General features: G+C 41.9%; 1 protein-coding gene across 28 annotated transcripts in view; it reads left to right on the top strand.

Moving 5' to 3' along the window:
* ablim2 (actin binding LIM protein family, member 2) overlaps positions 1 to 23,359 on the top strand; it is a 52,005-nt gene that overhangs the window by 4,143 nt on the left and 24,503 nt on the right. For 16 of the 28 annotated variants that reach the window (XM_078105789.1, XM_078105788.1, XM_040181490.2 and 13 more), the window contains exons 1-2: positions 5,889 to 6,055; positions 11,531 to 11,692. In XM_078105789.1, coding sequence (XP_077961915.1) covers positions 6,040 to 6,055; positions 11,531 to 11,692 — 178 coding nt within the window. In that variant the 5' untranslated portion in view covers positions 5,889 to 6,039. Of the gene's footprint in view, positions 1 to 5,836; positions 6,056 to 11,530; positions 11,693 to 23,359 lie in introns of those variants that run through there. The other 12 variants (XM_078105783.1, XM_040181488.2, XM_078105794.1 and 9 more) reach the window with 6 other exon arrangements.

The following is a 23,359-nucleotide window of genomic DNA, read 5'->3' as shown; positions in this document are numbered from 1 at the left end:
GCCTGATCAATACTGTTCCTCAAGCTGCTCTCTGCCCGTTCGTGCACAGTTGAACTTAACCTGCCAAATTCAAATTTCCCTGTTCTAATGCTCTAATGTATAGCACAATCATTTAGCAAAATACAAATCTAGGTCAAACACTTGGAATGGAAACCTCCAATCCCTTTACTATTATTTGACTTTTCAATTTAAAGGAATAAGAGTCTCACATATGTGTGCTCAGGGCTCGAGTCAGGATATAGCCTAGTTAGCATAGCCTAGCATAAACACAAGAATAAGAAAATAGCTAGCCAGGCAGTGTACCGAAAGTTGCGTTAACAGCATTATAAAATCTGAATATAGAATATGATGCTGGGAGAAAAAAAGTAGGAATTAGTTTGTATGTTTATATTGGTCAACAACTTTGCTTTGCTAAATTATATTGATGCTCTATTTATTTGATTACTGTGGCTTTTCTACTTTGACATGTCGAGACAACGGTGAGATGTCAGTTGTCTTTCATTTTCTTTGGCCATTGATTTCATAAAATACAGCTGAATGAAATATTTTTAGGTTGATCCAGACTGCAGTCAGGCTGACACCAGAGCTATTCTTACTTCTTACTTCTTCTTCTTACTGCCGTAATTACTGGCTGACCTTGTTAGTGCTAAGCGCCTGACTGGGCCTACACACACGCACGCACACACATGCACGCACACACGCTCCCACAGTAGTAATTAAGCCTGAAATGTGGTGTGGGCTTGTGACATTTTACTGCAGGCTGCTGTTTTCCAGCAGGGCCTTAGACGGCTGTGTTTATTGTGTGACTCCACCAACTGAAGTTTGGTCATTTTTTGCTAATTCATATACATGAATGGAGATGCAACCATAACTCTGGATTCAGCTATGAAAGGATTACATGTTTTTTAGGACCTCATGATTTAGCTAAAAAAAAGGGCTATTGTAGTTGTTTTTACCTCAAACATGTTATTGAATGCACACCTTTTCCCCCAAAACTAACAACACTAAACTCAACTAATGGGACAACTGTGACTCGGTGCTAGAGCACGGCCGTCCTTCAATGGCAGTTTGATCACCGGCTCCACAAGTGTCCATATCAATCTGTTTTTTGGCAAGATACTCAAACCCAAATTGCTCTTGGAGCTTTGACTATGATAAATAAATAAATAAACGCTAGTGTCGCTGTTAGGCAGGCGGCACTCTGTACGGTAGGTCCTGTCATGAGTATGAATGGGTGTAAATGGGTGATTGATGAAGTATAACGTTAAAGCGCTTTAAGTGGTTGAAAGACTAGAAAAGTACAGACCCTAATGATCAAACCCAATCATATCCAACCTTTCAAAGCTGGATGGCACTGACTGGATCAGATATCAGGCAACAGCTATTATATATGCCATCTCTACAATGTGGTAAACCAGTGCATAGCTTTCCATCTGGAACCTGTTTCTGGCCATCCATTAGAAGCACCATGGTGAAAGGGAAATATTAACCTTTATGGGGTTGAGTATCATTTTGTTCATTTGAAATACTTCTTTGGGCATTAGCACACACTCACACTATCCATTTCACCTAAAGCTGAAGTACTCCTTTTAACTGGCCTCAATTATGTGGACTTGGGACTACAGGGTTGGTGGTGCATTACAGAGGCGCACACACACACACACACACACACACACACACCCACACACACACACACACACACACACACACACACACACACATAAATATGCTCTCACACACTAGCAAAGATAGAGAGAGAAACAAATCATCTGCCTCTATGGACTTACTTGGCTCTCTTATCCATTTTGAGGTCACCAGTATTCCCAGTAGTGATAGTGTCATCTGAGCCTCTGCAGTGAAGCTTAATGATATTCTCATTTACTTTGGTGTTGCAGGTTTGTCATGCATTAACCTGCTATATTAGGACCTGGTGGTTCCTATGACAGTCAGAACACTAGTCGGTTGAGTCCAAAATGCTTGTACATACCTTACATGGTTGGAAATGGTTTTAGGAAAAGGCTGGGGGTATTAAGTTATTAAGAGATAGACAGGATCAAAAGGTCCTGAGGACCTTCCCATATCTTCATGTAGTACTCAATTATTCTCCAGTACACGTAGGCCCCATTTTCTTCATAATCCTGGCCATCATTCCTTTCAGTGATAGTAATGTATTCGACAAGTTAAGGGCTGTGCTCTTGCAGTATGCTGACCATACCAAAATAAGTCTGATGTCGCAAGAAGAAACTTTAAGCATTACAGTAAGAACGGTATCAAATAGGTTGTAATTAAACCTCCTGTCAGTTGCTAAAACATTTGCCATAGCTATATGGTAAATATAAGTAACTGTCATAGTACAGTGTTTTCCTGTTAAACGATATATTATCATTTACATTTCACTTTTGTTTGTCCTCCAGATAAATGGGTTTAGATTATCTAGAATCTAGATGAACTGTAAGCTTCTTTATAGCCTGTTTCTTTCCATCTCGGATGTTGTCATAGCGCCATTGTTATGTTCCTTGGTCTTAGAAACTACAATATCCTAATAACAGTAATCAGTAGTTATCCCCTGCTGGTCTAGAATGAAACAGAATTAATTTCAATTTAATTTATTTTGTGTAGACTAAAATCATTTACAAATGATCATTAGAGGGCTTTCAATGAGTGCCCATATGAGCACCTCTATAACTGGACATAGATTTTCTAAATCTCCGTTTTAAGACAGGCTGAATGCTTTTGTCAACATCACAACCTACTGCTGTTCAGAATAGTGGTCAGATGTGGTCCTCAGAGGGCTTTACAGTCTGTACACATACAACTTCCTCTGTCCCAGGACCTTCACCCATCCACCCCCCTTCCCTCCCTCCCTCCCCCAAAAAAGGGATTTAAGCACCCTTACCATCTTTCAAATGAGCACAGCTTAGGAATTACAAAAGTAACAATGAAGCTATGAAGTTTGATAAACTTTACAGATTTAAATAAGTTGATTGTGTAAAGTTAGAAAACAGTTGTTTGAATCCCTGTACCAAGTGGAAATATTGGTGAAAAGTGAATACGTTTTTAACAATTATGTCAGTGCCAAGCAGTGCCTCAGGAGAATATTTCTCAAAGTCCTGCCAGAATTCGGCAACTCAACCACTGTTATTAATCACACTCAGAGGGAAACAGCAGTCATTATTTATCAGAAGGATATTTAATAAAATGCACCAGATATCCCCAAAGTTGTACTTTTATGACCCTTTTTTGCATTTTGATCATGCAGCTGTAAATTGTGTTGAGGCTTCACTATTTTGGTTTGACATAGTAGCATTTTTGATCCCCCTTTCGGATTTGGCATAGATGCCACTTGGCTTCTCTGGTGCCAGAGGATTTGTAATGCAGATCCTATATATAGGTGTCACTGTGTATGGTTCTCCTGTCATCAGTGTATGAATGGGTGTGAATGGGTGAATGATGTCGTGTAGTGTTAAAGCGCTTTAAGTGGTCAGAAGACTAGAAAAGCGCTATACAAGTACAGGCCATATATTTTCCTTTCCTCACTCACTCCCACACAAACAAACATATACATTGAGCGCAAAAGGCCAAGTTTATCATGCACACTACTCCCCTGAAGCTGCCTATACTGTTTACTGAGGACTTCCTTCCGGTTTATGTTCCAGTGATGATCCCTCAGGCTGGGAAAGAAAGAAGAGAGGAATTAAGAATGTGTGAGAAAGAAGGGAACATGTACGAAATGAAATGAGGCCATACTCTCTGGCATGTATCTGGGGTGACGGTGGTGCATGGAGTAGAGAGGGTGCGCCGGGGAACCGCAAGGTTGGTGTCGAAGTGTCCCTGAGCAAGACACCCAACCCCTAATTCCTCCCTGGGGAAAAATGTAAAAAACCATGGGTTAAAAATGCAATGTAAGTTGCTTTGGATAATAGCGTCAGCTAAATGACATGTAATGTAATAATATCTGTGCTCCCTGACAACCAACTCACTCTTTAGATACTTTCCTGGTACATCCTGTGTTATTTTTTGTAGTTTTAATAACCTCCTTTACAAACTCTTGCTGATCTGAACTGGCAGGGTAAACCTTTCACCTGTCATGTCATGGCTTTGAAAGCAGCTCATGCTGTGCCCGTCTTTTTATCTACCCGGGTTCCAGCGACATTTGTTGTTTCCAGGCCAAAACTCAAACATTCAAAAGCTTAGATATCATGGTAGGAAGACTGTGGGCCTCATGTAATAATGCTTTTGCGCCCACTTCAAACGTAAAAAAAGCATGGCGAGGTATGTACAAACAAGCCGCACTGAGGTAAAAACGCAGACGACCTGTCGCGGAAACTGCAAAAGTGTCAGGGTTGGGTAGGAAGGCAGGACTCAAACGCAGACTTTTAACGAAAAAGACTTTAATAGTCAAAAACTCCCACAAAGTAAAAGGCCAACGGGCAACACACACACACACACACACACACACACACACACACAGGGAAAAAAGGGAGGTGCAGGTGATTGGACACAGGTGGAAATAATCCGACAATCACAGGGGATGACAGGACCAGGCAGGAAGTGAAGTTACCCGGGGACACGAGTGGCAGAAAACTACAAAATAAGACAGGAAGTGCACCACACCGTGACAAAAAAGCGAATGGTGCTTTTCCGTGTCATGCATATGCATTAGTGGGAGGGTCAAGGGGAAAGTGAGAGTTTCCCATAAAGAGATGGGAGGGAATGCGTAAAGTGCGCCTAATTATATGTTCGCCGGTATGTACAGAAAGCGCACATGGAATTTGCCTCTTAATAGCAGTTGTAAACCTAATGTGGGTTTCCTCGCAATATGCGTCCTAGTGAAATTGCAGGAGCAATCCCAGCCAGACGGTGACATAGGCCAAGGAGACAAGCTGAAAGGATTTTGTCACAAGGATCACACTTTTTCAGTTGAGTGAACACAACATCATTACGTGTTACAAGCAGAGAAGGTAGCTGCAGAGCTTTATCCCCTTTCCGTGTGTACTGTGCAATTCAAGCAGCAGTTGCACCAAAGGTATGAGGGCTATTAGAAACAGCCAAATGTTTTTGAATAACTTCAATACAACTAGCTACCTTTTTAATTTTCTGTTGCTCAAACGTTGGCTAAGTTCCTCTGAGAGACAGCTGAGGGTTAAGTAGTCACTAATCTTTGAAATACAGAGACAGATTGTGACGTGACACACCATCACACAGTTACTGTAAAAGAGTGTAAATGGATTTTTTTATGAATGGAGAAAATTATTCTTGTGCCTGAACTTAGTGGTACATCGTTATATTATTATATTATATTTCACCCTGACTCTATAAATTCATGGTCACTGTGTGTCCTATGAAAACTCGTCAGTACCACACAAAAAAGCTGATTTATACTTCTAAATACTTAGTGCTTTTTACAGGGTAAATGGTCCTTTTAACACTACATTCTATCATTCACACATATTTATACACTTATGACAGGAGCTCCAATGCAAAGTGCCACCCGCCCATTTCTACTAACATTATAAAACCTAGGTTTTAAAATACTAAGATACTAAGACTTTAATGGCTATATGTAATTTTCTTCTAAAATTCCGTCAAAAAGCTGAGACACCATTTTTCTTTTCATGAATGACTAACTGTATCCGTTGTCAGAGTATAAATATTCCCAGTTAAAGTTTTATTCCAAACACTTTTCCAACATACTGAACCGTCACTCGGTTATCACAGAGATGTCAAAGTTCAGTTTGGTGTGGACTGGTGAGACCACGCCCAGTAATAAACTAGCAAGAGGAGGGGTTATTCTGCACATGCTTCTATTTATAACAGATAGCTGCAATATCTCTGAGGGGTGGGGAGAGAGGGGAGGGAGAGAGACATTCAGAGTCTCGTTCCAGAGATAGTGGCAGACAGATGCTCTTTGCTCTTTACACCAGAGCTGCAGAACGTGTGGAGGAAGTGTTGCAACACCACTGGAGGACTCTGAACAGATTTTCGGGATATTGTCTATAATAACCATCAACGAAGGACATAACAAACAGCAGATTGACAATGCCAGTGGAGAAAGGTAGTGATATACTTTAATAAACTATTTGTGGTGTGTTCACCAGCCTGTAAGAGAAAGGAAGTCGTAGCTGAGGATTCCCTTGCATTTATCAGGACATACCTCAAATACAATTTAACTCTTATAGCCTTATATTACTAACCCATAGCATTATATTTTATTTTATTCCTCTTGCACTATGTTCTCTTGTCGTCCATTGTCGTAATGTCTGCTGTTATGCACCAACCGCCAAGTCAAATTCCTTGTATGTCTGACATATTGTCAGACATACAATGTATATAAATGTATGTACAATGTATATAAACGTTTCCCGATTCCTGATCCTGATTTATGATTCATATTTAGAAGATAGCTACTGCTTTATTAATAAACTGTAATCCCATAATTCATTCTAGTTCTAGGTCCCATTATTGTGATTCTGTGTACAGAAGAATGTGTATGGAAGAACCTAACCCACGGAAAAATAGGCCTCCTATTACGCAAGCCCGGTCAGAAGCAAGTAGCACTTTCTGTGTCAATGTGAATGTTACTGTTGAGCTGGCAGAGTACTTGTGCTGCAGGTTGATATGCGGCCTGCCTCACTGCAACGTCCCGGCCCAACGTGTTGTGTTTCTCTGCTGCCTGCGGCCTGATGAGAATATTATTCTATGCTTAAATAAATGTACTTTCCACTACTGACCCCTACCAGCTGCTTCTAAAAAAACAAGTGTCATTGTTGTTTCTCAACACACATCTACAGTATTTCCTCTCCAGTGTCCTGTCCTCAATAGCCTTGTTAAAGCCGATGCAGTGTTAGGCCTTGACATACCATGTTTGTGTCTGTATGATGGTCCTTTTACTCTCTTTCCATACTGCAACTTGCTTTAAGATGCACATTGATTTTTGTAAATGTAATTGTATTTTTGTAATTACATTAACACAAATAACCAACAGCAAAAATTGTTAAAAATAGACACGCTGATGTGGACGTACACATGGATCCATACAGGTATCTAGAGACACTCACACACACATACACAGGACTTTCGTCTTTAGGCTGTGTCTTATTCTGAGCCAAGGAAAGTGTATCCTGGCTGTGTGATGTCATAGCTGGCTCCTGGTCACCAGTCACAGCGACACCCCTCACTATTTTGGACTTGTCAGTAAACAAATAATCTGTGGGTAAGATAGCATTACCCTGTTGATATTGGGATTTAAATGAAAAAATATTTGATTGTGTCTTTGATATTAAGTCATTATTTCTAAATACCTATAATATAGCTATAACATTGAAATTGCTGTTAGATTTAAATAACTGTATTTTTCAGTCACTGCAAAATGAACTTTGAAAATGAACACATTAAATTAAATTAAATTCATTTTGTATAGCCCAAAACAACAGTAATCACAAATTAGCCTCAGAGGGCTTTACAATCTGCACACAAGTGAGATTCTCTGTCACAGAACCTTTACATTGATACAGGAAAACCTTTAACAGGGAGAAAATAATCAGTATTACATCAACTTAGTCTGACTAATGCGGGTGCCTCTGCCAACTGAGACCATGTATAAAGTTTCTCTGTGCACTTTAATGTATTAATGTCCTGTGGATTTTGATAAAAGGGTTTTTGAACCAGCTGACTCAATGTTCTCTGTGATACGGCTGAGAACAGGCTGCGATATTCCCACTGCTGGTGCTATTTCTGTTTGAAATTATCCTGATAAATAAAATTAGCTAAAATTACACCCTGTAAGCACCATCTCCACCTTACTGTCAAAAAGAACAACAGCGAGCGCGTAGAAAACTCTTTCGAGCGCGATCAGAGATTCTCCTCGTTTCGCAAGCGAGCAAATACCTCGCGGAGACAAACTTTTGCTCACGCGAGACAGACTTTTGCTCGCGGATGTTTGATTTTGGTTAAATTCTTAAGGTCATTTAATCATTATGTTTTGATCAGAGTTGTGATTAAAGGTTTGGGTGGGCCGCGAAAGATTTTCAGATTTCAAAGTGGGCCGCGGCATTCTTGAGTTTGGGAACCGCTGATCTACGCCATTACACAGCATTTTCACCAGTCAGGTTAATGATGAAGACTGCAGTAAAATTATTTTCTGTTGCTGGTGTTTTGCCATATCTGTATCTTCATCTTTGTCTAAAAATGAATTTTCCCACGGCTCAGTCTAAGGTAATAGTTTTACCTTTTTGGCGTTTCTCTGCTTGCTACTTCTAAGAGTCAAGGTCTAGGCAGCAAAAAAGAAATCCTGGCTTGACCCCCTAACTACTCCTTCCTGCTGCAATAAGGGCACACTACTTCCTGCATTTGTGGTCCTGCCCCTGAATGTAAATAGAGACATGGGGTTCCATGTAAGGGTGGTTGGGTTTGGGATTGTCTCCCATTCAGTCACTAGCACGAGAGTCACTAGCACGAAAAGTGCAGCCTTAAACCCAGGAAAAGGCAACACTTACTTGCCATGTTACATTACAACAATATCTAAAATCTAACACAGTATATTTTGTCAGAAATATCTATCTATTGATCTAAAATATCACTCTATGCTGTAGAATAAACATTTTCAAAGTCAAACGTGAAAAAGAGCCTCATAGCAGATCAGTAAATCCATATATGTATTTTCATGTTGCAGGATTCTGTTTGAACTTTGAAATCCAGTTGCTTGAATATCTTTCCATTCAGTGAAATGTGCTCACTGGCAGAGATGACGAAGGGAGTTTTGTGTTGGGACGATGGCAGGAAACTGTTTAGTAATATCTGTACAAAGGTAGAGCCAGGAGTCAGATGTTAAATTTTTAATAATTTCATGGCTTTCATTTCTTTCTCCTCAGTATACTTTCTTTAATCTTTGCAAGCATTGACATGTCAGAGCATTAATTCAATTCATGGTTCAAAAAGGCTTGCTCATGTTGCATAGCAATTCACCTCCAGAACAATAGGTGGAGTAACGTTTTTTTTGTCGAAGACGACCTAGATACTGACGTCTTTGTGTATGGAAGTCGTTGGTTTGTTTATTTATTTATCATAGACTTTATTGCCCCGTGCATCGCCACTGCTGCTTTTTATCGCCTTTTTTTCGTGGATATATTTGTTGTATTTACCTCCACAACTTTGTACACCCCTCGATGCTTGCAGAGATCTCCCTGCATGAATCAGAGGCCATCCGCATGTCCTTATAGTCCGCCAATGACGGGTTGTATAAGTGGTCATATTTACGCTTCCGACAAAAGCTCTTCAAAGTGATTCATTTTCGTTCATTTCATTTTTTGGCGCAAGTCTAGAAAAATGGGTCGACGCACGCAAGGTGTAAAAAGGCACGCAAGGGACGCACAAGGGGCTCTTGCGTCTGCGTTTCCTTGCGTCTCTCTGAAAATGCAGAAGCATAAACTAGGCTTTAGCACGACTGCATCCAGCTAGCCAAACCTTCCGGGTGCAGCAGTCGCTACGGAAGCTTTGCATTTGTTGATTACCTTTCACGCCAGTCCATTGACTGATGAGGTTCATCTGGGCCCAGTTGTTTTACCTCTACTTTCTCCGACAGTGGGCCCTGGAGGAGAAATTTTACCGAGTTTGGGTTGGCTCTACTTGGAAGAATACTGCTCATGCTTGCCTAATCATTTCCTGAACTGGGCGTATCGCGAGGCTAGCCCTGACGAGAGTGCAGCCTCGGGGCCAAACGACAATGGCCCAAGGCTGAATCTATTTTAGGAGGCTGATAAATTGGCTAATCAGTAATTGGCTAAACTGCTTCTTAGACCTTCCTCTTTTGGCCAGATCGATTCGGCCCCAACCCAGCTGAAACATACGCAGCGGAGAGAACATGCGGGTAAAGCATATATTTTGCGCAGATATCTTATTTTACAAATATTACTGGATATTACTGGAAATATTCCATAGACAGACAGGCCCCCAGGCCCCATGGCCCAGCGAGCCGCCGCTGTCATTCATCATTTATTTTGTCAACTGTCTGTAGTCAATACTAAACAGTAAACTGCTCACACTTCCCTACTCCTTACTGAAAGATTATTGGACCCCTTTCTAAATGTCTGGGACTGTTCATCCTCAAGCCTGCCCTTCTCTTCTATTTGCTGTCTAATGATTAGCATGTCCACAGATATGAATAAATAAAGATGAATATTTAATGAATAAAGAATAAAGTCTATTCTAGTGAAAATCCATATTCTTGTATTGATTCAGTTGGTAGATCACACACATGGATTGAAACAAAGCAGCTCTGCTGACTTCAAGAATGTTCAGTCATAACTTTTTATTAAGTAAATAATAATTATTTAATAATAATAATAATTTTTATTTCTATCCCTATGCTTCCTTCTCTCTCTTTCTTCCTCAAAACCAATTAATTTGATGAACTCACTATTCCAAGCCGATTACCAGTAACCATGGATGCCAGATGAAACCGGTCTGACAAAGCAGTTCTTTCCTGACAACACAAAGGGGCTTTCATTCGGCTGATGCCCCTGTCGGTATTGAAAGGCCCGTCAGTACAACACGTGAGGATTTTCTGCCAGGGTTATGATGAGAGGGGAAAAGGGCGAGTACTGATGATGCTGTTACAGTGGTGTCAGCAGCAAGACCTTGGGGTACAACGGGGACTGACTAACAAGAGCCCTGCAACACAACTGCTCTAAAAGGGATTGGAAACATTACGACTTTCTATCTTTCTAGGCTTTTCTCTGTTTGTGACCGTATGAGGGTCTGTCTACTCAATCATATTTTAGTAAAATGCCTCCCTTATGGGGAAAGAAGATGGTCCCTATAAAAACTAAATCATTCAATTTTGCGCTTGCTGGGCTTGAAACTACTCATTAACTTAGGTTAGGCACGTGGTTAGGGTTATATAAACTGCACTGTCCTCATAATAACGGAATCAAGAAACAACTGTGTGTTTGTTTGTTTGTGTGTGTTTCTGTTTGTATGTACACAAATCTAAGAATATATAAAATGCACGTTTTTTTCCATATCCTTGTCTGTAGAGTAATCCAAAGTGATGACCAGTATTTTGGATTAAGTCAATGTCTGTTACGGTGAAATATGAATGTAAGATATATTTTATATATATTTTATTAAAGCAATAAGGTACGAGAGGCTGTACTTTATCGTCCAATAATGTAACAGTTCGGGGGCGCTGTAGGGCCGGCAACCATCGAACAGCTAAAAGCTAAAATGTCAACGGTCGCGCAAAAAATGAACCTCTTACTTTGAGTGCGGAGGATTTCATCTACCTGTATTATATATATATATATATTAAATTATATCTATTATTCAGTTATGTCATCAGTTATTGGCATGATATCGTGGATAACCTCTAGGATGAATGGGGAGTTGAAGATGAGGATGGAAACAAATGGGATTAATTTACATATCCTATTAAATAGTTGGTCACACTGTCTGAACTACCAGATTCATCATCAAATTCAGTCAGTCCAATTCTAAAAAAGACTTTCGACCTGACATTGTTTATCTCCTGCAGTGTTCCAGCAGCAGGCAGTCCACGGCCCTCTGGAGCAGCAGAAACAGAAACCAAAGCCAGGGGGGGGGCCCATCCCCTGTCAGAACTGTGGTAAGCCGTGCAAAGGGGAAGCACTGCGTGTCCAGAACAAACACTTCCACATCAAGTGCTTTGCCTGTAAAGGTAAGTAAATGCCTGGTATCACACCACAACCCCCCGTTCTCTGTTCTATCTTTGGCAAAAATGAACATTAACCATCAACCATCAATACCATATATCAATCCCGATTTATTTGAACTATTTCCTAAGTGGGAAAAATAAATAAAAAAGAACATGTAAAATAAAAGTAAAGCTATTCTTATGAAGACTATTTGAAGAGCTTTTTCAAATCCATTATGAACCTTTTTGGAGTTTGACACAAGCTGCATAATCTATAAATATTTAAATTACATTTTTTAAGAAAGAAAGAAAATTGGTGAAGGTGAAGATAATGTCTGCAGAGTAGAAGAGTATTCAGAACAGAATACAGGTACCTTTAATATTATATACGTCTTATAATATTAATATTACATATTTATTTAGTGTTAGGCTTCTTCTTAATACATTTCCTGGTAATGAGCAAACAAATTGCCACCCCTTTACACATCAATTTCTTTCTTTCTTTGGGGCGACGGTGGTGCATGGAGTAGAAAGGGTATGCCGGGAATTGCAGGGTCGGCGGGCCGAACCGCGGCTGCTCCATGTCTCAAATCGAAGTGCCCTTGAGCAAGACACCCAACCACTAACTGCTCCCCGGGTGCCTTTACTGGCAGCACACCGCTCCCACTGTGTGGGATGGGTTAAATGCAGAGCATAATTTCCCCAGGGGATTAATACATTTCTTTATTTCAATTGTATTTTATGCAGAGGAAAGATCAAACCTTCTCATGTAAACTCACACTGCTGAACAACAATGTGCTCAGCTTTAAGGGGACAAAGAGCTGGAGAGCCCAAATAGAAAAATCTATTGTAGCTATTAGATATTATTATAATTACTGTTATATGTTATTAGTAGTCTCCATTATTTATAAGAATATTTTTTCTTGATAGGGAATTTTCTCATATTGTAAATGATCTTTGTTCAGGTCTAATCAGCAGCAGGGATAGTGTCGTTTACATTGTGTGAATATATATATTGTTGTGGATGAGAGGAGGTTGGTATGTTCATGTGTGTGTGTATTTGTGGTTGGGTGTCAGATACTTGAACTGTGTGTTCTATATGTGTCCTTGGGGGAGGAGGACCGGACTATATAGAGCATGTACTTGTGTCCCACCCAGTCCAGACTCTCCGCATGAGCCTCATGTCAGACTGCTGTTGTTGTCAACACATACTCTTGCTGCTAGGCTACCACTGATATTGCTGTAATGTTGGCCTTAATCTTACATGGACCAGCAGACTCCTTGTCTGCTCTCTTTACGCCTCTGCTCTGCCTTCATCCTTAAATCACATTGACCTTGGATTTATTTCATACAATATTATGTTCTAAGTAAACAAATCAATAACTTTAAACGCAGGGAGAATAGAGTAACAAGAGGTCATTTAGCGAGCTATAACTACCGGAAAGCGTCATTTATATTGTTATCCTGCCCAGTAGTGGAACATTCTCTACGGTACAATTATAAAGCACCTCTGTTCACACTCTTCCTATGGATTTCTGACTTTCCTGAAAGGGTTTGGGCTGAGAGTAATATAATTAGATAACTGAGAAGACCAGTGACATCATAGTGAAGGTTCTGCTTCATGTGGTGTTAGTTAAATATTTTTTGATTTGATACAAAAATATTGCTTTGATTGAATACTTTTCTGAAAAAGAGAGGACAAATTCTGTTCTTGTCGGACCACAAGATTCCAGAATGCACGGATGCTGAAATAAAATTATGTTTTAACCTTACACGTAGTCCCAGATGCAGTAATACTAATATGCATATGCAGACTGATAACAAAGTACTCGGTAAAACGAGAGCAGCATTGTGCTTATTACTCAATCCAAAAGGCTAAAACTATAAAAAAATATGCATGTAGTTAATCCAGTACGATCCTCAATGCAGTATGAAGGCATCTTTACCATGACATACATTCACTGGCTTGCTGGTTCTTTAGATTACAGTCGATTGATATTTGAGTCAACTGAGGATCCCCATTGGTGTTTGAGCAGCCAGGCAGGGTCTTCATTCAACAATGAAGCTGGCTCAGATCTCCCGATATGATCTTTATCCGGTCCTCTGCCAAAAGTGTTATGACATCACTTCCAATTGACTTTGAAAACAGAGCACTGATGATACGTATCGATGATACGACGAGAACTATGTAAATAACTAAAGATGTCTGGCAACACCAGACCAAAACCAGTCACAACTTTGATTGAAAGTAGATTACGAGTTTGAGTCCAAGTGGGGAAAACTCTCAAGATGACGTCTAGCATTGACCGTTATTGTTTATGATTGGGATAGGTAGTGAGGGAAGTGAGATTTTTACACAAGGTTACCATCTTGACAAAATGGCATAGCGACAATTGGGTATTACTCAATTACAGCTGTTCATATAAAGTGCTAAAGAGCATCCTTGAACTGAATTAGTGGTTAATACTACGCCCAATATTCTATTGAGTCACATTAATACCTAAGTGTGTTGAAATTTTGTCTTTTACCTTTCCTTGTCCTTGTTGAATGTTTTTTTCATATAATATACAACACATGCAATACATTTCAAAGATGTATTTGGTCCCAAGCAATATTATGGCCATTAAACCCAGCCTGAATGTGCTCCTTTCTGGAATTAAGATGGTAAACATAAGCTTCTGGCCACACTTCAAAGTCCTGACAAATAGATCAGTGGTGTTATAATAGCAGATGGTTGTGATGTTGAGAGTAGGGTGTTGGCTATTGGATTGTCTCCTTCTTGGAAGAAGGTCGACCAGAACAGAGCCAGAGGGGAATATGTCTATTCATTATTGAGTCAGGGTTGATGACCTCACACACATGTTTTAGGGTGACGTAGTGTTGTGCATGTTGTACATGCGGATGATTGTATTTTACCACAGACCACCTGGCAAACACTTGGTTCTTGCTTTTTCCAGTTTCAGCTGCTCCTCAGGGTCTTCGTAAAAGGGATGAAATTGGCTCAGTTGTTATGGAGAACAAGGATTATTAACTGTTAACTGTGATATCCACCAACTTCTTGGGACAATGCTTACCTTACTTACAGTTTTCCTATTGGATCAAACCACCGTACTTTTAGAAGGTGCTCATAATTTTTATCTGTAAGCTTATCATTCTTGTTCTGGTTTGATATCATCTTCTATAATTTATATTGTGTAGTTGGACGTATGATATTAGTTAGTTAGAGTATATTTGTTGCAGTTTAAACCATTGCAGCAGCAACCTGGCCTACTGTGAGCCCATTTGGCCTCTCATAAGTAACCTTGGATTTCGTTCTTTCAAGTATGTACTAGTATGTATGGTAGCTCCTATCTTCAGTGTATGAATGGGTGTGACCATTTACCATTACTAGGGATGGACAACACCGCCTACTACACCCCATCGATCCCATCACTGAAACACGTATAGTGAGTCACTGTAAAACTTGAGGTGCAGTCCAGGTTGCACATTCATGGCAGAAAGCACATAGCCCAGGTATATTTAATCAGGAATCAGGAATCAGGAAACATTTATTGCCAAAATATGTCAAACATACAAGGAATTTGTCTTGGCGGTTGGTGCGTGACAGTAGACAGTGTAACAATAGACAACAAGACAGCAGTGCGCAAGTAATAAAATAAAAGGAAATGCTAATGCAATGGGTTAGTAGAATAAGGCTAAAATAAGAATAAAGTTAAAGTAAAAAATTAAAAATATTTAAAAAGTAAACCTGCTCATTCTCATACACATGCATCCATCCATTTTCAACCGCTTATCCGGGGTCGGGTCGCGGGGGCAACAGCTCCAGCAGGGGACCCCAAACTTCCCTTTCCCGGGCCACATCTACCAGCTCTGACTGGGGGATCCCAAGGCGTTCCTATGCCAGTGCAGAGATATAATCTCTCCACCTAGTCCTGGGTCTTCCCCGGGGCCTCTTCCCAGCTGGCCGTGCCTGGAACACCTCCCTAGGGAGGCGCCCAGGGGGCATCCTCACCAGATGCCCAAACCACCTCAACTCCTTTCGATGCAAAGGAGCAGCGGCTCTACTCCTCGCGAATGGATGAGTTTCTCACCCTATCCCTAAGGGAGACGCCAGCCACTCTCCTGAAGAAACCCATTTCGGCCGCTTGTACCCGTGACCTAGTTCTTTCGGTCATGACCCATCCTTCATGACCATAGGTGAGGGTAGGAACGAAGATTGACCGGTAGATCGAGAGCTTTGCCTTCCGGCTCAGCTCTCTTTTCGTCACAACGGTGCGGTAAAGCGAGTGCAATACCGCCCCCGCTGCTCCGATTCTCAGGCCAAACTCACACTCCATCTTCCCCTCACTCGTGAACAAGACCCCGAGGTACTTGAACTCCTTCACTTGGGGTAAGGACACATTCCTTACCTGGAGTAGGCAATCCATCGGTTTCCTGCTTAGAACCATGTCCTCGGATTTAGAGGTGCTAATCCTCATCCCGACCGCTTCACACTCGACTGCGAAACGCTCCAATGAAAGTTGGAGGTCACAGACGGAAGATGCCATCAGGACCACATCATCTGCAAAAAGCAGCGATGAGATCCGCAGCCCCCCAAACTGTAGACCCTCCTCCCCCCGACTACGACTCGATATCCTGTCCATGAAAACCACAAACAAGATTGGTGACAAGGCGCAGCCCTGGCGAAGGCCAACCCCCACCGGAAACGCCTTCGACTTACTGCCGAGCACCCGAACACAGCTCTCGCTTTGGGCGTACAAGGATTGGATGGCCCCAAGCAAGAACCCCCTCACCCCGTACTCCCGCAGCACCTCCCACAGTTTCTCTCGAGGGACCCGGTCATACGCCTTCTCCAAGTCCACAAAACACATGTAGACTGGATGAGCATACTCCCAAGCCCCCTCTATGATCCTGGAAAGAGTGAAGAGCTGGTCCGTTGTTCCACGACCAGGACGAAAACCGCATTGTTCCTCTTCAATCCTTGGTTCGACTATCGGCCGAACCCTCCTTTCCAGCACCTTAGAGTAGACTTTACCCGAGAGGCTGAGTAGTGTGATACCCCTGTAATTGGCACACACTCTCTGGTCCCCCTTTTTGAAGAGGGGTACCACCACCCCGGTCTGCCGCTCTTTTGGCACTGTCCCAGACAGTGTTGAAGAAGCGTGTTATCCAAGACAACCCCCCAACACCCATTGCATCATAGCATCTCTGGACGGATCTCATCAATCCCCGGGGCTTTGCCACTGCGGAGTTGTTTGACTACCTCAGTGACCTCCACCAGGCCAATTGATGATGATCCCTCCTCCGCCTCCAGCTCCACCTCTACCAAAGAGGGACGCCCTAAGCACCTAAGACCTTGAGGCCACAACTCACTGCCGCGGCTTCAGCAATGGACGTTTTGAGCATACACCACTCTGGTTCAATGTCCCCTACCTCCACAGGAATGTGAGAGAAGCTCCGCCGGAGGAGTGAGTTGAAAATCTTTTGGACCTAGGCCTCCTCCAGACGTTCCCAGTTCACCCTCACTACACGCTTGGGTTTACCGGGTCTGTCCCGAGTCTTCCCCCATCCTCTGACCCAGCTCACAACCAGATGGTGATCAGTTGACAGCTCTGCCCCTCTCTTTACCCGAGTGTCCAGAACATGCGGCCTCAGATCAGAAGATACGATTACAAAATCGATCATTGATCTTTGGCCTAGGGGGCTCTGGTACCACGTACACTTATGAACATCTTTATGTTCGAACATGGTGTTTGTTATGGACAATCTGTGACTGGCACATAAGTCCAGTAACAAAACAAACACCCACTTGGGTTCAGACCAGGGAGGCCATTCCTCCCAATCACGCCACATCCAGTTATCTCCATCGTCGCCCACGTGCGCATTGAAGTCTCCCAGTAGGACTATGGAGTCCCCTACTGGAGCCTCATGCAGGACTCCATTCAGGATCTCCAAAAAGGCTGAATACTCTGAGCTGCTGTTTGGTGCATATGCACAGACAACAGTCAGTTTCCCCCCCCACCACCCGAAGGCGTAGGGAGGCGACCCTTTTGTCCACAGGGGTAAACTCCAATGTAGCAGCACTCAGCCGGGGACTTATGAGTATCCCCACACCCACCTGGCACCTCACACCATGGGCCACTCCAGAGTAGAATAGAGTCCATCCCCTATCCAGGAGTGTGGTTCCAGAGCCAAGGCTGTGCGTAGAGGTAAGCCCCACCAGATCCAACTGAGATCCACACCAGATCCACCTACCGCACAAGCTCCGGCTCCTTCCCCCCCAGAGAGGTTACGTTCCACGCCCCCAGAGCCAGCATCTGCCGCCCAGGTCTGTTCCGTCTAGACCCCCCACTGTCACTGCCACCCTTGTAGCAGCGCACCCGACCCCATCGGTTTCCTCCTCCTGAGCCCATGGGGAGTAGAGTCTTGGGCTGCCGCGTCATTCCTTCGGGCTGTGCTCGGCCGGGCTCCGCGGTAAACCCGGCCACCAGACGCTCGCTGTCGGGCCCTCCATCTGGGCCTGGCTCCAAATGGGGGCCCCAGGCTTCCTCCGGGCGGGGTAACTCCTTCCCTCTTGCATTTTTTCAAAGGGTCTTTTCGAACCATTCTTAGTCTGGCCCCTCGCCTGAGACCACTTTGCCAAGGGTAATCCTACCAGGAGCACAAGGCTCCCGACAACACAGCCCTCAGGGTCATAGGGACACACAAACCTGTCCACCACGATAAGGTGACGGTTCCCAGAGAGAGGATACACACATGCATAGCGGTTATTGTAAAACATGAGGCAGAGTCAAGGTCACACCATTTTAAGGACATAGTTATATATGTATATATAACATGACACCACAACATGTCTGTAAATAATGTCTCTGGAGGTGAAGTGTGTTGGAAGGACACATACCTTTTTTGTCTACACACACTGTGGATGACTGTGGCTAGTGGTAGAGCAGGGTCATCATTCAATCAGACGATTGGCGGTTCAATACCCAGCTCCTCTAATTCATATTGATGTGTCATTGGGCAAGACACCTAACCCATCATTGCTCCCGTAGCTGTGAGTCACAGTGTATGCCAGCTCCTGTCATTAGTGTGTGAATGGGTGAATGATGACATGTAATGTTAAAGAGCTTTAAGTGATCGAGAGAATAGAACAGTGCCATACAAATGCAGTCCATTCACCATTTATAAACCCATCCACACCAAAGACAGGCTCTTTCAAATGTGTTAGTATATTTCTTATCCTCCAGAAGCTCAGGGTCGCTTTGGATTTGGCAAAATTACATGTATTTTATCCCAAATGCATTTGTTGGGTGCTGCATCCTTTATTACCCCCCCTAATTCTGGGGCCAAAAATCTTAAGATCAGACATAAAGTTGATAAGTAAAGCTGTTGCCTGTTTACACATATAGCAGACACATAGCTAACTGTCTGTCGGCACACACAACCCCTTTCACATTAAGGACAGCCATTTTATGAATTGTCCACATGCAACTATTGATAATGTCTGTTTTACATGGAAACTCCATACACATAATGCTGTATTTTTCTTAAATAAATGTCTGTACTTCTTTAACTTGGAGAGGTTCAAATTTAACAGCGTCTTAAAATAATCTAATCACAAACGAATATAGTGCACATCAAATTAAACGGCAGAACCCGTGCCTACAAGTTCAGATGTGCCATATTTACATGTTCCAGACACAACTCAAAAACACCCAACAAATGAATGACCAAATGTCATGATTAACTTGACGAGAATTGGACGACCTAGTTGAAACATTTGTAGCTCAGTGCTAGCCTACTGTGCTAAACACACAAACGATATCTCAACAGAAAGAAAACAGGCAGATCCAACAGATATACAGCTAACCCCTCTATGGTAAAACCGCCAGCGAACCAGAGCCAAAGTGCGTCAACTACAGAAATCAGTTTTTTGGGGAGAATAGATAGTTCCTATGAGTTCAGTTCGCCATGAAGAGTGTTTGTCAGCAGCAAAACAACACTGTAATATGGGACGACAACTTCCGGTGTACCAGTCTGAAGCCTGGGAGCTTCTAGAACAGGGAGTGTCAAACTCATTGTAGGTAGGGATCACATACTGCCCACTTTGATATTAAGTGGGCCACCCCAGGCTAATCAGCCGATAGGGGGGTGGCCAGTTCCGGTCTGCTCGCCCGTCTACACCCCACCCCATTCTATACCCCACCCCATTATTATTTGGACCATTTGCCCAAATAATAATAATAACAAGTAGTAAACGGTAAACAAGCGGAACAACAACTATCCATGCCGTAAGCACAAAACGAATCAATACAAAAAAATGACAAGCCTCTCATCCGCACTGATTGAATGACATTAAATGTGTCTGTTAGTAAGCAAGGATTGCTAATTAGCAATGGCACTGCCTTGGCGATCGACCCTTTGAGCACCCCTGGTCTAACGCATGCACTCGCTCACAGAGTGTGACCCCCAGTGGACTGACTAAGAATGGCAGCTCATTTTGTAGAAATGGAATTGATGTCTTCCTGTAATTTTCAAAATAGCAAAGTCATCCGGCGGGCCAAACTGGACTCCCCGGCGGGCCGAATCCGGCCTTGAGTCTAACAGCTATGTTCTAGAAGCTTCTGTTTTATGGTGGAAGGTTCAAAGATTACGCATCCGCCTATTTGCAATCCCAACCCTTCTGCATGAAGCTGCTTTGCTGATCCTGGTTGGCTAACATTGCCATCAATCTAATGCCTCAATCACACTAATCGGCCAATCCACCACAGACAAATAGCCCTGCAAACTGACAGGGCATTTTGTGTAGACTTAATTAAATTTTTTATATATTTATTTTAATAGTAAAATACATAGAAGTCTGGGTTAACTTGAAAAGAAAAGACATACAGCTATGTATGAGATCATTGAATACTATTAGTGATTAGTGAAGTGACAAAATGTTCGCACAAATTATCCAAAAACCTTCTTGCCTGAACTGTCTGTACTAACACAATCTCAGATAATGTGTCCTTCATTTTATCAAAATCAATCTTTGCAGAGAGAATGTTAACATGTTCTAGAATGAGTTAATACTTAGGAATATTATAACTCCAAAGAAAAAATCCTCCTGAAAGTGCTTTTCATTTACGGCAAACCTGAAACTTTTCATTTGTGCACTGTGCCATCTTAATTTATTGTCAAATTGCAACATGTATACTGATATTTACCCCTCTGGACTAAACCTCACAAGTTTTGTCTTTATTATGACATCCATATTATTCAAATAGACCTTGGTTGCAGAGATTTTTCTTTATTATCATGAGTATGCATTTTTTTTGAGCAGGTGCCTTAAAAATGGCTTGGTTCTATAGAGGTTTAAAATCCAATGCAAAGTCCCTCTATCAATCAATCTATCAAAACAGTGTCACCAAGTGAGCTCCTGACATAAATGGATGGCAGACTTTAAATTACGGTTCAGATTATTAGTATTGAGATTTATTTCTCCCCCTTGTAAAAAACATCTGGCAAAAGCGTTGAGTAGGCTAAAAGTTTGCCTGAACAGCTGATTTAATAGAAAGCTGACAGCTATCTAACCATTCTCCCCCAAAAGGTTATCCCTTGTATAAAGCTACCCTATAATTACAAAGGTATAGGACGATTAAATATAGCTATGAGCATTTTCCGAAACTGTTATTGCTATTGGCCTTTATAATTACACTGTCGGCCTGTATTTGATACACAGCTCCAGTTCCTACATTACTATATGCATCATCTCCAAACCACTGGATCCCTTTGCTTTTTGTAAAAGCAATGAAACATATTTTACTTACAATTTGTTTCACATTCATCCATTTAAGCATGTAACCTCCTCACTATTACTACATGATGAATTAAGAAGAAGATGAGTTTTTGGTTAGTTATCTGACTTTCAGCCTTTGAGAGTGTTGATATCAAGCCTCGTCTGCAGTGTAACCTTTTTACTAGGACTGTCAAAAAATCAACAAATTAATCTTACATTTTAAGATGTTTTAGATTAATCACAATAAAAAAAAAAATCTTATGAAGACTAAATCTTATAAATGAGTGAATTAACACTTCAGCCAACGTATATTTTAGACATTAATTGTATTTTTTAACTACACACATTTGTTCATCTCCAATGCAGAATTCCACCGGATGGCAACATCTTGAACTAGTGACTCTTCCTGTTGTCCTCTTGCAGTTTGCTGTGCTCTCAAATCTCGATCATTTGACATTTAACCAGTACGTTTTCCAAACCACTGTTGTTTAGGGTGTTTTAGGTTCTAACAACTTCGAAATAATGGGTAACAGGGCAACAGTGGTCAACAGATGGTCCTTTGCAGACTGCGAGCCGTCCAGGGTAGATGTTAAGATGAAAGTAGCCTAGCAGCTACCAACATATTACGGGCACTATTAGTGCCTAAAGTGGTCAGTTTGACACTCATCCCTCTTCTGTTTGACAGCTGAAGTGATGCTTTAAAGGTAAATTAAAGGTAAAGGTACTCCTAGTTGTGAAGTTCCATCTCTGGCCTTCTGGGTTAAACTAAATATAAATCACTAAAACATTTGATCACACACTTTCTACGAACACACACCCACAGTTTGAAAGGTCTTCTGTCTCTCTCTCACATATGTAATGCACGCAGACCTTTTTGATGCCAGTAACCTTGCCTTCCCCTGTAGTATATGCACCAATGCTGTTATCATGGTTTGGTTTGCTTCGCTTTTAGAAGGATGTTTTACTTTCTGCTAGTGTTAGCCCTATGTAGTATATTATGAATGGGCTTGTACTTGGTCTCAAATGGGCTGAGCTGCTGAGCTGCTGAGCTGCTGCAACTAAGTTATACTACAGTAAGCAAAAGAGTACAGTATGTGCCAACTGGCAGCGCAGGTATAAATATAGAATAATTGAAAGAGGAGCTGAGAGTACCATGCACTCCGACGGCAGAACTCTGTCTCCAGCCATCTATTTATCCCTCTATGTAGCAGAGCTGTTTTTAATTCTTTAGGTGCAGGTCATCCACTTCATCAGCTCACATGTCATATGTTGTGCAAGATACTGAGCCCCAAGTTGTAGGTAACAAGTCCAATTAAGTAGCTAACAAGTCTAAGTAAGAAAGTAGGTAACAAGTCTGATTAAGTAGGTAGCAAGTCTGATTAAGTAGGTAACACGGTTAAGTAAGTTGCTTATCATCATTGTGTGTTTGTTTAGAAAAGTTCTACAAATGACTAGACAATGCGTTCTTGTTAAGAAGGGTCTTATTAAAGAGTGCTTTCAAATTCAAAAATTGAATTCAACCTTTTTGTCAGAGAGTGACCAAAGAGCCCCTAAAATTCTACATGTCACTTATCCATCCAACTTTCCACTTTGCAGCTGTTTACCCGATCAGCCCAAGCATTATCTCATTGTAGACAGGTTGCCAGACATCTAAACCGGATATGAGGGAGCCAGTAGCACCCGCTGGAAAGTATGTCGTCCACTTCCTGTGAAAACATTCCTGCTTGTATTGTTGTGGTTGTTTTACTAGCATGCCGTGACTCCTTTTAGGGCTTGATATCAAAATGGTGCAAATACTGGACACAGTTTGCCCAATGTGTCGCTTAAAGTTTGGCTTTCCATGTCCCATGTCGAAGTGTCCCTGAGCAAGACACCTAACCCCTAATTGCTCCCCGGATAAAATCCAATGG

Source organism: Gasterosteus aculeatus, chromosome 7, assembly GCF_964276395.1.
Source record: "Gasterosteus aculeatus chromosome 7, fGasAcu3.hap1.1, whole genome shotgun sequence".
Lineage (NCBI taxonomy): Eukaryota > Metazoa > Chordata > Actinopteri > Perciformes > Gasterosteidae > Gasterosteus > Gasterosteus aculeatus.
The sequence above is the reverse complement of the archived record's forward strand: the minus strand, read 5'-3'. Positions and strand labels throughout refer to the sequence as shown.